Source organism: Pseudophryne corroboree, chromosome 12 (genome assembly GCF_028390025.1).
Source record: "Pseudophryne corroboree isolate aPseCor3 chromosome 12, aPseCor3.hap2, whole genome shotgun sequence".
NCBI lineage: Eukaryota > Metazoa > Chordata > Amphibia > Anura > Myobatrachidae > Pseudophryne > Pseudophryne corroboree.
In genome coordinates this window covers 28,624,083-28,638,966 of record NC_086455.1, presented here as the reverse complement: position 1 = coordinate 28,638,966, position 14,884 = coordinate 28,624,083, and the positions used below count along the sequence as shown (strand labels likewise).

General features: G+C 43.6%; 1 protein-coding gene across 7 annotated transcripts in view; it reads left to right on the top strand.

Moving 5' to 3' along the window:
• SIPA1L1 (signal induced proliferation associated 1 like 1) overlaps positions 1–14,884 on the top strand; it is a 396,543-nt gene that overhangs the window by 361,744 nt on the left and 19,915 nt on the right. For 6 of the 7 annotated variants that reach the window (XM_063947276.1, XM_063947275.1, XM_063947274.1 and 3 more), the window contains 3 exons: positions 9,100–9,545; positions 11,176–11,415; positions 11,847–12,006. In XM_063947276.1, the coding sequence (XP_063803346.1) occupies positions 9,100–9,545; positions 11,176–11,415; positions 11,847–12,006 (846 nt within the window). The remainder of the gene's footprint in view (positions 1–9,099; positions 9,546–11,175; positions 11,416–11,846; positions 12,007–14,884) is intronic. The other variant, XM_063947278.1, reaches the window with a different exon arrangement.

Genomic DNA, 14,884 nt, shown 5'->3' with positions numbered 1-14,884 from the left:
AGTATTAGTTGGTGGTGGTTGCCGAGAAAATTATACACATTTGTTTTTGTTTACGGTCTTGAAGTGTTTTGCCGCTTTTTGGTAGAGTGTCTTTACTGTGATCAGAAATAAGCAATCTACTACTACTGTATTTTCTGGGAATTACAAGTTTCTAAAAATAAAATAAAAACGTTATAATCTGAGTGGGATATTGATGTTGGAATGTGACCAGCCAGTATAGGTTCAGAAGTGAAGGGGTTAATCATTCGCTGTTAAGGGGCCTAAAATGTGGCAAGAAAACATTCCCCTCACAATGACGGCACCATCACCATCATTCTGAATTGTTGGTATAAGGCAAGATACATTCATGTTAATTACGCCAAATTCTGACTCTACGATTTGCGTTTTGCAGCAGAAATTCGAGATTTGTCAGAACAGGCAGCATTTTTCCAAACGTCAACTGTCCACTGTTGGTGAGCCTGTGCCCACTGTAGCCTCAGATGCCATAGAATGCTACCTGGTCATCCACTTCATCATTTGATGAGCTGTTCATTCCGAGATGCTCTTCTGCATATTATTATCATAACACATGGCTATTGGCGTTACTTTCACCTTCTTTTCAGAGTGCACCAGTTTTGCTATTCTCCTTTGACCCAAAGGCATTACAAGGGGGGGGTGCAGATTGCACCCGGGTGTCACCATTCCAAGAGGTGACACCTAATTGCTGGCTACTCTGCAGTTTAGCAAACGAGGCCTCTCCGCGAGGTAACATCCTTGGTGCTGCCACTGCTCTGACCTCTCTTATTAACAAGACTTTTTTTTTTCGCTTTTATGTTTTAGCGCGCCCTTCACTATAATCCCTAGAGACTTTTGATCTCTAGAGAGTTTTGCACATGTTTCTGTGATGGTAAACCCATCTGGGGTTTTGTCTGCACCGCAGCTGACTTCTTGACCATATCCAAAAAAGAACTTAAACTTAGGGTCCATCCTATTGAAACTACTCGCTCATTCGAGTGCATTGCTGCCCGGAGTTCGACAGGATTAGGTTTCAGAGTACTTCTCATTTACCGGCCACCTGGAGATGGAAAGATATTTCTACAAGAAATTGCAGACACTGTTGCTGGCCTGGTTCTGGAATATCAAAGATGGCTCATCCTCGGGGATTTCAATGCATGGGTGGATGATGAGCTCTCACGCCTTGGCCAAGACCTCCTGTGCACAATGAATGGTCTGGGCTTCACACAGGTCATTCCCTCTGCCACACATAAAAGTGGTCACACTCTCGACCTTGTCTTTCAGATTGGATTAGAAGTCACTGACCTAAAAATAAACCCAGTCATCTGGTCAGACCACTACTCCCTCTGGTTCTCAGTTGCAACCCCTCAAATAGGATCTCTGCCCATGGAGTTGACCAGGTATCGTCCAAGGAGGGGTATGACTCCCCAGGCTCTTGCAGCAAATCTGGATCTCTCTGCTATACTGGGTGCCTGTGAAGATCCCTGTTCCCTAGTCCGTTATTATAATAGGGATGTTATGGCTGCAATTGATATTATCGCCCCTGTGCGTTTAAGACCTCGTAAACCACAACGTCAAGCTCAATGGATCGACAACAGTGTTAGTGAGCTCAAGAAAAGGGGGCGTAGACTGGAAAGATGATGGAGGAAGACTAACCTAGTGGATGACAAAATAAAACTAATAAAGCATAACGAAGAATATCAATCGACAATCACTCGTATGAAAGCACAGTTCCTGTCAAATGAGATCACAGCAGCAAACAATAGGCCAGCTCAACTTTTCCGCACAGTGGAGATGCTTTGCAAGCCAGCATGCCTGCAGACTGATTAGACCCTCTCCCAGGCAAGATGCAACGAGTTTGCAAACTTCTTTGCAGATAAAATATCCACCATCCGGGCTGGAATCTCCACAGTGCCATCAAAGGAGTGCCAAACTACAAAGCCTGCCAATATAAGCTACCTGCCTTCATGGACCAGCTTTGACCCAGTGGATGTAAAGGACACTGCTGAAATTGCTCGGATTTTGCGTCCCACCACCTGTGATCTGGACCCAGCCTCAACCAAGCTTCTAATAGGTTGTATGGATATAATTGGTCCTGTCTTTACAAAAATGGTTCAATGGTCTTTGCAGACAGGCATTTTTCCTGGACCTCTAAAGGAAGCAATTGTTAGATCGCTTCTTAAAAAACCTAATTTAGATCCTGACTGCATGACCAACTACAGACCGGTATCAAACCTTCCTTTCCTAGGAAAGGTTATTGAGAAAGTCGTTGCAAATCAACTGGAAACCCGCCTGACAACCCATGATATTTATGATCCATTTCAATCAGGATTCAGGAGAAGACATAGCACTGAAACAGCCCTGGTGTGTGTGTTAAATGATCTTCTGATGGCAAAAGACAGAGGTGACTGTTCAATATTAATCCTTCTGGATCTCTCGGCAGCATTTGATACCGTGGACCATGGGCTTCTGATTGAGCGACTGATACACTTCTGTGGTATGGATGGCACAGTCCTAAGCTGGTTCAAATCATTTCTCACAGGCAGGTCACAGAGAGTATCATCTGGATTATACTCATCACCACCAGTGCCATTGCCATGTGGTGTCCCACAAGGTTCTATACTATCACCCATGCTTTTTGCAGTATACATGCTCCCATTGGGCGAAATAATCAGGCGCCATGGCCTAGTCTACCACTGCTATGCAGATGATACACAACTGTACTTGTCCTTTGCTCCGGGCACTGATAACCCAATAGCAACCCTAAATGGCTGTCTAGCTGAACTCCAGGAGTGGATGAGCGCCAGTTGGCTGCGACTGAACCCGGATAAAACATAGGTCCTTATGATACGACCGCAACATCAAAGGACAAGACTGCAGCATAGCCAACCAACTGGACTTACACTCGGGGATTCAGAATTACAGACCAGTGATCGTGTGCGGAATCTTGGCGTTGTCCTGGATGGTGGCTTGACACTTAAACATCAGATATCAGCCACAATCAAATCCTCATTCTTTCACCTGAGGAACATAGCCAGAATCAAGCACTTAATTCCCTCAGATGATATGCCAAAATTCATACATGCATTTGTATCATCTCGTTTAGACTACTGTAATGCCCTCTACCTTGGTCTACCAGCAAAAGAATTGCAACGCTTACAGCTGGTGCAAAACACAGCTGCCAGGCTGTTAACCAACCAGCCCCGTTCTAGCCACATAACACCCATCCTCTACTCCCTTCACTGGCTGCCTGTAAGATGGCGAATCATCTTCAAGATTGGCTTACTGAGTTTCAAAGCACTACATGACCAAGGCCCAAGGTACCTGAAGCAGCTTCTGACCCCATACTGCCCCACTCGATTACTGCGATCTGTAGATGAAGGACTTTTAGCAGTACCTAGAATCTACCGTAATTCATCTGGGGGTCGAGCTTTTAGTCATGCGGCTCCGACTCTATGGAACTCGCTTCCCCGCACAATGCGAGAGGCCCCAACTATAGAATCCTTCAAAAGTAGACTCAAGACTTTTCTGTTTACTCAAGCATTTCCATAATGTCCCTTTAGTATCTTCATGCTTCTGTATTTTATGAAAAGCTTTTCTGTACTTCATTATTTTCTGTACTATATTATGCTATGTATCTGTTAAGCGCCTTGAGTCCTATTGGAGAAAGAGCGCTATATAAATAAAATTATTATTATATATCTGCGTGCTTTTATGCCCCATGATTGGCTGATTTAGATAATGGAATCGATGAGTAGGTGTACAGATATTCCTGCTGTACTGTTACCATTGTCTATCTGGCAGCGTTTACACTTTGAAGTAAATGAATACATGAAATCATTGCATACAAGAGAATACGGTCAAACTTGCATATTATCACCATTTGCAGGTGTCCAGAATACTTATGACTCACACGTAGCCTCTCGTCTATTTCTCCAGAATGGAAAAAGCCTCCTGCTGGCTTCCAGAAAATTATACTGAGAACACAGAAGTGGCTGGAGACCATTTAACTCTGCGTGTTCACTCTGTTTATCCGAGACATTTGTTAGGTCAATTTGTGAATTTCAGGAAATATGCGGAGTAGCATGGGAGCCCAATTATTCTGCAAGTTGTTATAGGAAAGTAACAAACTGAAAATCAAAAGAAAATAGTTCATGCTGAATAAGTATGGTTACTTTGCCCTTTTTCAGTAAATTATATGAACAGAGACTTTAGCCGATCTTCCAAAGATCTCGTATTCGCCATCACTAGTCCTTATGACAAGTACATACATAATGTGGCTTCACATACAGGGCCCAGATCTTGCCATGAGTCCAGGTGATCATATTGAAGAAGGCATAGTGCTTTATCTACATGGAAACCAGAAGATGGAAGTTTTGGGACAAATGTAAGCAGCTCCCACTGAAATAAATTGCCGTAACCCTGTGATTCCCAAACTTTCTCGAGTCACCACAGCCTAGAAAATTTTTTATGGCATCCCAAGGCCAGAAGTTTCCTATTGAGATATTCAGCAGAAATGACTATTCGGTTCAGTTATGTTGTGGTGGACACAGTATGGCACGGAGCTTCTGATTGGCAGCCACCAGCACTGGTTTTGCCTATCACAGAAGAGCAGGTACGTTTTTCATGAAGGGAGAAATGGAAGATGTAGAGGTAGAGAATTTGGTGCAGGTGGACAGAGGGTTGTGGAAGCAAGGATGGGAAATAGAAGGGACTACAATGGGAAACATACACATAAAAGAAGAGAAAGAGAGGCCCACGTGGTGGGACAGAGATACACCTACAGAGAGAGTTTGGTGCACATGCAGGTCAGAGACAGAGAGGCCAATACAGAGATGGTGAAAGACTCACAGAGGGGGAGCAGAGTGAGGTGAGGGTATAGCATACATAGCGAGAGCTTGGATGGCATCTACTGTCCTCTACTGCAGATACTAGAATCTTGTTAGTGACACAGTGAGTCAGGAGAGATTTGTGTACCCTAGCAGGAAACATGAATTCATATGTGAGAGAATTAGAAGCACATGGACAGAACACACACTTACTATTGGCTCTGGCCCTTATTTCAGCTGCTGGACACCCAGACTTTTACTTACACCAGAGGCAAATTACTGCCTTGCCCCAGGTGGCAAAAAACCTAGTTTCAGCCCTGTACATGTGTGACGTAATGTCTACTACTGCTAAGGAACTATACCTACCATTATGTAAGTTGTTGTGACCTAATATGCTTTACCCCAGTGGTTCCAGCATCCTGGAGTTCCAGCATTTTTTTACGGCACCCTTATACCAAAAGTTTCTTATTGAGAAGTTCAGAACAAATTATTAAATGAAGTAAATTGTACTAAACGGACATACTTAGCGTCAGCTTTGTGATGGTGGACAGGGTTGCTTTTCTGTTTGTCTACATATGTTATGATTGGCAGCCGCCCGCACTGGTTTTGTTTATCATTTTACCATAAAAAATTTGAGTCTGGATGTAATGGAGTCCGAGATCACCGGAGGTGCAGAGTGCAGGACGAACTCAGGAGTCTTTTAAAGGGGCAATCATTTACAAGGCAAAACCATGCCTTGTAAGCGATTGCCCCTTTAAAAAGGTGTCCAAGATCGGACGGCTTCCCACACCTCCAACGATCTCTGACTCCATTACCTCCCACCATTGATTTGGTCTTGGATCATCAACCCGTGTACCCCTACAAGTGCCCCACAGCACCACAGGGAGTCACTGCACCCAGTATGGGAGCAACTGCTTTATGCTATACGTACTCCACCGACTCGTAATGATTGTCCTGTGAATGTTTTCTATAGTTGGGTTGTTCACAAAAACTGGCAACATTTTTTTTAAACATTTTAGCAGATTGCAGTGTATTATACTAGTTACCAGATTGTCAAAATGATGGAACAACATAACAGTAATGACTGTGTGCGCCCAAACAGAGCAACACTTGAATTGCTCCATGAATTCCTTGAACCCACCGATAGTTGACGCATCGGTTTCTAGGCTGTCTCGTAAGATAGTTTTACCTGTTCCTGGGGCAGCTTCCTTGAAGGATGCTGCAGACCGCAAGATTGAGACCTCTCAAATCTCTGTACACTGTTGCGGTGGTGGCCCAGAGACCCACTATAGCTTGTGCATGGATCTCTCGGGCCATTGCAAAATGGTCACGTAATCTAATTGACGGGTTAGATTCCTTATCCAGGGGGGAGATAATTTTACTCCTACAGCATATACAGGATTCTGCTAACTTTTTGGTGGAGGCCATAAAGTAAATTGGTTTACTCAGTGCACGCACCACTGACATGGCAGTGTCAGCACTCAGGGCTTTTGGCTAAGCCAGTGGTCTGCGGAAGCGGATTCCAGGAAAGGTGTGGAAAGTCTACCTTTCACAGGCGAAGCCCTTTTTGGAGATAAACTGGATACGTGGATATCCAAGGCTTCGGCGGGTAAGTCTACATACCTTTCTTCCGCAGCTCCCCCGGCTAGAAAATCCTACACTGCTCCAACTCTGCAGTCCTTTGGACAGCGAATTTTAAAAACAAAACCAAAGGTTCTTCTACGGCCTTCAAAGGCAATAGAAGTAAACCCAGAAAACCATCAACTGCAGGTTCACAGGAACAGAACCCCGGTTCTGCTTCCTCTAAGCCTTCAGTATGACAGTGGACTGCACTGCCTGGAAAACAGGCAGATAGGAGCCCGTTTGCAATTCTTCAGTCACATATGGGCAACGTCATGCCAGGATCCCTGGGTCAAAGATCTTATAGCCCAGGGTTACAGACTGGAGTTTCAGGAACTCCTACCTCACAGATTCTTCAAATCAGGCTTACCAGCTTCTCGAGAAGCAAGTATGACTTTACAGGAAGCAATTCAAAAACTGGTACAAACTCAGGTCATTGTTCCAGTTCCACTTCAGCTGCAAAACCAGGGTTATTATTCCAACCTGTTCGTAGTTCCGAATCCAGAAGGTTCAGTAAGACCCATTTTAAATCTCAAGTTGTTCAACCTGTACTTACGGGTGTTCAACATGGAGTCTCTGAGAGAGGTGAGCTCAGGTCTGGAGTAGGGGGAATTCTTGGTGTCTCTGGATATCAAGGAGGCGTACCTTCATATTCTGATTTGGCCGCCTCATCATGCTTACCTATGGTTTGCCTTACAGGACTGTCACTACTGGTTCCAGGCCCTGCCATTTGGCCTCTCTACGGCACCGAGGGTGTTCACCAAGGTAATGGCAGAAATTATGTTTTCTCCATCAAACAAGGAGTAAACATAATACCGTACCTGGACGATCTGCTGATAAAATCACCATCCAGGGAGAGGTTGTTAGTCAACATTGCCCTCTCAACCCGACTACTCCAGAATCACGGATGGATTCTGAACCTACCAAAATCTAATCTGGAACCATCGCGGAGGCTTCCGTTCCTGGGGATGATACTGGATACGGAGGCACAGAAACTGTTCCTTCCGTTGGAAAAGGCATTGGTGATCCGGTTGATGGTGCAGGATTTTCTAGGACAAACCTGGATATCGGTGCATCTATTCATTCGCCTTCTGGGAAAGATGGTCGCCGCTGCAGTACGGAAAGTTTCACGCAAGGCCCTTCCAGCTGGATCTGTTGGACAAATGGTCCGGAACGCATCTTCACATGCACCAGAGGATCCGTCTGTCGCCAAAAGCCAGGATTTCTCTTCTCTGGTGCCTTCAGACTTCTCACCTGACCAAGGGACGGAGGTTCAGGATTCAGAATTGGATTCTGCTAACCACAGACGCAAGCCTCAAAGGTTGGGGAGCAGTCAACCAGGGGAACAGTTCCAAGGAAAATGGTCAAGTCAGGAAGCCATTCTTCCGATCAACATTCTGGAACTAAGGGCCATATACAACGCCCTTCTACAGGCATCACCTCTTCTTCAAGATCGAGCCATTCAAGTTCAGTCGGACAATGTGACGAAGGTAACATACAAGGCGGAACGAATAGCAGTGCAGCAATGTCAGAGGTAACAGGGATTCTCCTCTGGGCAGAAAGACATGCTATGGCGTTGTCCGCAATCTTCACTCGGGGGGTAGACACTGGGAATTAAAATCCAATTGTATACTGTTTGTTGTATGTATTGTTGCTTCCCCCTTCCCCTTAATATTTGTGTTTATCCGCTTTTTAGATCCTGCAGGTTGTAATTGCTGTTAATGAAGATGTTAAGACTGTGACTAAATGCTCAAATTACAGCTAATTACAGATGGGAGTACTTAAACATAATTAAATATTACTTTGTTTATAATGTTTTTTATTTTGTAAAAGTATTAAAGATTGCTGCTGGTTCTTGCTCCACTGTTTCTATTGCTACCCTTAAGAATTAGTCCATGATTATTGGGGTTCACATGCAGAATGTCAGCCATGTGGTTTACCATTGCCGAGGAAAGTATCTAGAACACTTATGGCTGCCTAACAATAAAATAGTAAAAAAAATAATCTATAGACATTCCCTATGCTATAGTGTAATGGTTAGCATTACTGCCTCACAGCTCTGAGGTCTTGGATTCAACTACCACCACGACCCTACCTGTGTGGAGTTGATTGTTCCCCGATTTTGCGTGGGTTTCCTCTGGGTTCTCCGGTTTCTTCCCACACTCCAAAAATATACTGGTAGGTTAATTGGCGCCTGACAAAAATTCTCACTAGTGTGTATGTGTGTTTATGTACATGTGAGAGGGAACACAGACTGTAAGCTCCACTGGAGCAGGGGCTGATATAAACTTCTAAATAATGGGCGAGATGTACTAAGTATGAGTTTGTGGCCATGAGGGATGCCGGCCAATCTCTGACGTTTTTTTAAAGGGGCAATCATGTACCATGGCACGGTATAGCCTTCTACATGACTGCCTCTTTAAAAAAAAAACACGTCTGACTTCGCCCAGCATCCTGCACAGCCCCCGAACTCGGACTTCATTACATCCCGGCCTATTATTTGAAAAGCGCTGCAGAATGTGTGTGCGCTTTATAAATAAAATAATGTCAACGTTCTGAATGTATAACAGTTGCTGAATCTTCACAGATTTTCTCATCCAGTGATTGCTTTACAGCTACTGTAATGTTAGACTACTAATACCTTTCTTTTCTACAGACTGACAACCATTATTCCAGCCACTCCAGCACCAACACTCTCTCCAGTAACGCATCCAGCGCTCACAGCGAGGAAAAGTGGTATGATAGTGGGGAACGGCTGGACTCCGAGATGAACAGCTACACCTACATACAAGGAACGTCCTCTGACAGCGGCATCGACACCACTTCATACAGCGCCAACCATGTCATCTCCGCCGGTCCTGGCGCTTCAGCCACCTCTCCCCGCTCCGGCCCTCCTAGAGAAAAAGTGGCTCCTCTGTGGCACAGCGTCAGCGATGTGGGGCTAATATCTGACAGGACTTGTGACAGGGAGTCTCACGTGTTGGATGGGAAAAGGGAATCTCCTGTCGCTATGGAGAATCACACGAAAGTCCCTATAGGTTCTAAGCCATTGACGAGAGAAAATAGCGCATACAGCCTAAGTGACAGCACATCTCATACCAGGTAATAGCTTAGTGTTACAATGCCTCTTCATCGGATTTGTGGCTCTGCAGTGCTGTTGGTGGTGGGTTCTTCAGCTAAGGAATCTTTTCAACCTGATAGTAAAGGAAGATGGGGGTCATGTTTTATTACTACATCTTCTTTTTTTTATTTTATTTTTTATTGTTTTTTATTATCATTTCTGCCACGCCTTTCCCCCATAACCTTACACAGAAAAACATTTCATTCCCTTCCCATATAACAAATGGTTTAGATTGTTCATTAAACTGGCTCACTGCAGTCGAATAGTATAAATAGGCATCCATTAAATCTTCTAAAAACAAATCTACGTCAAACATTTGCATTCACTGAAGGAACACCTATTATCAGCATAGATTATTATTTCCATTTATTTTTAAAAGTACACTAATTGATAGGAAAGATGGTTTCTTAATGAGTTCTGTAGGGAAGAAAAAAAAAGCTACAAAACAATTTCTGTCTGCTGCATTGCTTTGTAATTTCTGCAAATTCCGTAGGTTTTGCTAGTAGGGCATTGCACAGCAGCTAGTTCCTCGCCTGTGCCAATTTTTTTATTTATTTATTTTTGTTTTTTTTTAACAAATTAAATGGAATTTCCATACAGCCACAAAGATCATGATGCACCGTTGAACCGAATTTGGCCGCAGATGGTCTCTCTTTGCGTTACACATATACATAAATGTTTATGCCTTTCATATAATATGTAAGTATATGAGAAAGCCGCTGAGGCAATGGGAAAACTAGGCAAACCGAGTTGTCATCGGGTGAGAGGGGCCGCTGTGCGGAGAAATTCTACCAATACATACCGTTTTGATGCCATGAAATTAACAAACATGGATGTGGCACATCTTTCGTGTTTGTGTGAGGTGTTTGCATATTTGAAAATGCCAAAACATTTTCTCTTTATACAATTAAGAGGGACCATAAATTGCTGCATCCATGAAAGCGGCTGACGTTACATCGACAGAGAGATTGTTCATGACATAGTTGGCATAGTCATTACACAGATGCTCCTGTTTGGCTGTGAGGCAGGTTAGCAGGTGCTCCTGAGATTTCCACATTAGGAAAGGTATCTGAGCAGCTGTTTTGTATAACTATTTACAGGGATGTGGCTCATTATAGGATATTGCATGCCAAACAAAAGTAAACCCGTCGCTTCGAAGTCATAAACCAGCCCAAGACGAAAAAATATGCTTTTTGGGCTGTCGGTAAGCGGTATTCTGTTCCTAGGTGACCCCATACTGGTCAGCATTGAGTACTGATGATATCAAACACCATGTTCAATACTGGTGTACTCTTTACATTTTAGAGAGCCCTAGCCAAACTAAATTTTGGCAAACAAAGAAGCCAACAAGCCTATGGGTTTTATTTTGTTTTCTTTTTCACCTAACTTTTACACAATATTTTAGTCCTTAAATTTTGATAACCTATTTAAGGTTTGGATGAGCTCCTCCCCAAAAGATTTAGCCAAATCAATTCTAACTTAGTCATTAATTCCTTTTGCAAGGCATTTTTGTTCTCCTAAAAGTGCTGATACTTTGACCATGGTGTAGGTTATTTATAAAGTGGATGACAATCCAGCAATTAAGCTTAGCTTTCTCTCATTCTCCCCCAGCACCATGAGCTCTCGGCACTCGGCAAGTCCCATTGTTTTCACTAGTGCCAGAAGTTCACCCAAAGAAGAGTCTCACTCTGCCACTTCCCCGCAGCTCGTACCTTCTTTCTCCTCTTCTTCCTCCTCCCCTTCTGGTCCTAGGACTTTCTACCCTCGCCAGGGTGCTACCAGCAAGTACCTGATTGGATGGAAAAAACCTGAAGGGACTATAAACTCTGTGGGCTTTATGGATTCAAGAAAGTAAGAGCCCTTTCTGTTCTGCTCTTAGATGATAAAAGTAATTGCTGTAGTCGCTTGAAAAATCTTCTGCGCTTTTGTGTACTACGCGGCATTGGAGAACGCCAGTAGAAAATGTTGTGCTGCTATGTACATGACATTTTAGGGGATGTTTTTGCATGTTTGTAGTCTCTAGTGTATCTAACAAGTTACGTTGCAAGAACACACACACACACAGTGTCACGGAAAGGCAAATTTGAGTCCAGGTTTCTTCCTTTAACAGGTATACATGCATGAGTTTCTGGGTGTCATACCAAAAATAGATTTTCATCTCCTCTCCCTTCTTTCTTCCATATCTTTATTCATTTCTCAAGTTACGCAAGCTTACGGCGATGGCAATGCTTTTTGTTCTGAACACTTCCTGACCTGTTTGTTGTTTTCTTACTTTATGAAAGACTGCACCAGATTGATTGTACAGAAATGCCACCGACAAGGTTGCGGGCGTCAATTAGGGATCTTCAGGCATCTCCGAAGAGGGTATCTACAGTTCAGGACGAGCTTCAGAAACTCATTGATGTGGACAGCCAGCCTGCTGGATTAGAAAAGCCTTTAAAGGTACATGCAAACGTGTTAGTCATTCTACTTCTCGATATCCGCTGTCATAGACCTAAGAAGCCTTCAAAGTGTAAGAATACATTGTGTATAAATGCTGCAAGGAAACTGGTTGTTCTTTATTACTTTACCTAAAAGGAGAACCTAAAGGAGGAGATTCTCCTTGTCTAAATCATTCATTTACCTGTTTAGCAGCATTCCCATAATGACCAATAAAGGGCTAATGAGTATTAGGGGATTAAGCTGCTTGGCTTCTCACTAAAGGGAAGATGTATCCAACCTGCGAGACAGATCAGCTCCTAGCTGTCATTTATCTAGCACGGTCTGTAAACACCGGAGGGTTGCTATGGGCAATTTCTCCACTTTTTTTCTCTCACGCAGGTTTGATACATCTCCCCCCATCCTAAGAACGTTAGTCAGCCAGACTGGCTAGTAAAGAGGGCGTAATATATCTAATTAGAAATGCAAGTAGAAGGCTATCATTTTTAATATTCATATGTGTGGAAAAAGCATGTTGCACTTATTTAAGTCAGGGATTGATGCTAAACACACAGGATTCACTGGCTGACAAATATAAGAAAATCTAGCTGAAAATGTGCTGTGTATCTACATGGCTATTTATATTTTTCACAGTTCGTTTTTTCCTGCTTATTACAGGTAATATCCAGTGGCATATTTTACCTATGGACTGCAGCCCCCTCCAGTAAAATCCGCCACCTCACCTCCGTGTCAGTGAGCCAGCTGTAGTCTGTGACTGCACTGGATTCACTGTGACTGGCAGTAACTTCCTATTGGAAGTCACACCTGTCATTCACACTACAGACAGTCCTGTTGGGAGGTGTTTCCTCTCTCTAGGACTGCCAGACCGGGCTGCAATTTGCAGAGAGTGGGCATCCAGTGGGAAGCCACTCCCTTCCTTTCATGCGGCTCAATCCGGCTTCTATGGGCTGCTGCCGATGCAGTCCATAGAAGCCGGCGATTGCGAATGCACCGTCGGGTCGCCGTGTGTGCGCATGAGGCTGTTCCAGCACCTGTAGGATCTATTGCGCAGGTGCCAGGACCCGGCTGACAGGGACTCTGTCTCCTCTTCTCCTTTCTGGGCATCAACAGTCCCCCTACCCCAGGCAGGTAGGAGCTGCTGCTGGAAACAACTGCACCCATAAGTTTGACTTGTTAAAATCCTTATGGCGATCACTACAGCTTACTGCAGTAACTCCTAATATATGAATTCAGATTTTTGGTTGAACTGATGTGATAGGATTCTTCCTGAATTAACATCTGGTATGTTCTGATAACCCGACTTTCCTCAGCAACATTTGTAGCCAGGAATCAATCTTTACAGTTGCTGGTTCCATTCTTATTTACAGATGTTGCTAAGGAAGGTCAGATATTACATCCCATCTATTACATAGGTCAGTAAATTATCATACACAGCATAATATGGTAACACCATGTTTGTGGATGTATCCTTTAGCACTTACTTCCTTTAATACTGTACAAAATTATTCCACTATTTAAAAGCCCATCCATACTGCACTCTCCTTTCTGAGTTGCAATAGGTTGTCCCAACTAGTGGCCAGTTACATCCTGCCAGGGAAGGAGGCGGTACTCCAAACAGTAATGGTGTGATAGCTTAGCTGGCGGTTGCCTGCTTGGTAAAGTCTTAGATCTTTAGTCAGCACCATGTAAATATGGAAACACTGTTTAGTTTTGTTTTTGGTACGAATCCCAAGATTTATTTAGTGTAAAGATGTGTCTGTAAGGCCCCCTCACAAATGTTTGACTTAGTTTACTCGCCTTTTGTATGTGAATTACATGATGATGTCCCAGTATAAACTCACAACACATTTAATTTTCACACTAAGGTTGGGATTCAGTTATCTGTGTTAAATTACCGCGGGTGAAAAAGGCAGGAAGACTCGGGCTTTAACGCCCACGGTCATTCAGTTGCACTCCCATTTTCTCCTGATAGCCTTGTTAAAGCCCATTAAAGTAGCGTGTTAACGATCATTAACACACAGAATCTGTGAACTTTTCACAGATCGCAACACCTGTTAACCCGCTAGTTATCGGGGATTGAGGCAGGTGAAAGAAAATCTCCGACCACTCTTGGCTTTGGGGCTAATTGGATAGCCTCAGGGGATCAGTTACCCAGCTGTAATCTACTGCGGATAATTGAATCCCAGCCTAAGTTGTTATTATTACCAGTTATTTATATAGCGCACACATATTCCGCAGCGCGTAACAGAGAATATTTGCCCATTCACATCAGTCCCTGCCCCAGTGGAGCTTGCAATCTATATTCCCTATCACATGTACACACAGACACATTCATGCTAGGGTTCATTTTGTTGGGATCCAGTTAACCTACTAGTATATTTTTGGATTGTGGGAGGAAACCGGAGTACCCGGAGGAAACCCAGGCAAGTACGGGGAGAATATACAAACTCCACACAGTTAGGGCCATGGTGGGAATCGAACCCATGACCTCAGTGCTGTTAGGCAGTAATGCTAACCATTACACCATCTGTAATGCCCAAGTGTGCAGCGCCTTGGAAAATAAAACGCATTCCCCCATAGAGCTCTAAGCACATTATAATGGTTCATTTAGGGCATACAGTTCCCATGACAACATTGCACTGTGTTCTCCCGTCTGTGCTTAAAGTAAACAACCAACAAAATAAAACGCTGGAAAATTGCAGGTTATGTCAAGATGTCAAGATTCCTTTTCTTGTTGTGCTAACATTTTATGCTTAGCAATACAGAACTGTCTAAACACGGTGCCATTGTTACGGTAGAGCTTTGCGCCCTCACTTCTTCATTTTTATTTACTTTCGTCCCTACCTATATAATGGTTGTGATACTATTGTCTGAAAAAAGC